We start from the raw sequence: 1,146 nt of genomic DNA, 5'->3' as shown, positions 1-1,146 counted from the left end.
ATACATATTATATATGTATATTATATATTTTTTAAACGTTTCAATTCTGAAGTGGAATATTTCGATTTTTAATCCCGCTTGAGATATTGAATTTTAAAACACATATATATGTGTTCAGGATTCTAAAACAAGCTTATTCTGAAAGTTTCAGAAAACTCTAAAGAAAATAGATTTTTTTCGGAGAACAGTCTTAATTCTTATCTCAGGCGATATAAAATAAAAAATTGAATAAGAAGCAAAAAGACAAGATAATGTAAAAAAAACAATGTAAAAAATAGCAAAAAGCAAGAAACTGGAAATAAAAAGCACATTGTAGAACATGCTTTACTAATTCGTACGTTTGTGAATTGATTAAAGGGAAGAGCACGCGACAGTAACGGCACGACGGTTTGTGCGTCGGCGCCACCGGCCAGCGGCACCGAGAGACTCGCATGCTCCAAGTTGAGGATTGCCGCCGTCATCTTTTCAATTCGTCCACTGTATGTCGCGATTGAGCCGATGATCCGATCGGGATCCCACCAGCCGGAATACCGGAAGATCTCCGAGACCATTGCAAGCGTAGCGGTGACAGGACGCGCGAACACGGCCACGAGGGCGTCCGGACAGAAGCGCAGTATTCGATCCGTCATCTGACGCACATAATTTGCCGTCAATTTGAATTGCTCCTGGATCATCGTGTTACATACCGCATCAGTCTCGTCCATGAGCGCAACTATGTTCGCCTAAACATTTTTTTTCAATATTTATGATAATTATACTGTATTTATAATGTATTGAGATTGTTATTGTTTTAACATCAACAGACTTTTTGATTACAAACTTTTTTTTTGTATGTTAACACCTGAATATGTATACATACATGTTGGAATACATTTATTTTCTCCTCGTAAGACCAATTATATCAAAGAATTTTACAACAACTGCAAAATTATTTTTTTTTCTGCTGAATACAGCCAATATGTATGCACATATATTAAAATAATTCATGCTTTAAGCTGTGAATTTACACATGTTGCAGAACACATCCCTTATGTAATCTGATAAAGACTTAATTTCTACCAATGTTATAGATTAACTTTAATTCAGGCATCAATTCTATTCGTACAACTATAATATATACAATTATTCTTAAAAAACAGATAAATA

The 1,146-nt window shown here is 34.8% G+C and overlaps 1 protein-coding gene across 1 annotated transcript in view; it reads right to left on the bottom strand.

Moving 5' to 3' along the window:
* The window catches only part of LOC108692770 (malate dehydrogenase-like), a 3,817-nt gene that overhangs the window by 1,727 nt on the left and 944 nt on the right, over positions 1-1,146 (bottom strand). The window contains exon 2 of the mRNA XM_018201195.1: positions 339-722. Within this exon, the coding sequence (XP_018056684.1) occupies positions 339-722 (384 nt within the window). The remainder of the gene's footprint in view (positions 1-338; positions 723-1,146) is intronic.

Source organism: Atta colombica, unplaced genomic scaffold (genome assembly GCF_001594045.1).
Source record: "Atta colombica isolate Treedump-2 unplaced genomic scaffold, Acol1.0 scaffold82, whole genome shotgun sequence".
NCBI classification, from domain to species: domain Eukaryota; kingdom Metazoa; phylum Arthropoda; class Insecta; order Hymenoptera; family Formicidae; genus Atta; species Atta colombica.
Note: the sequence above shows the minus strand (reverse complement) of the source record. Positions and strands in the feature narration are given on the sequence as shown.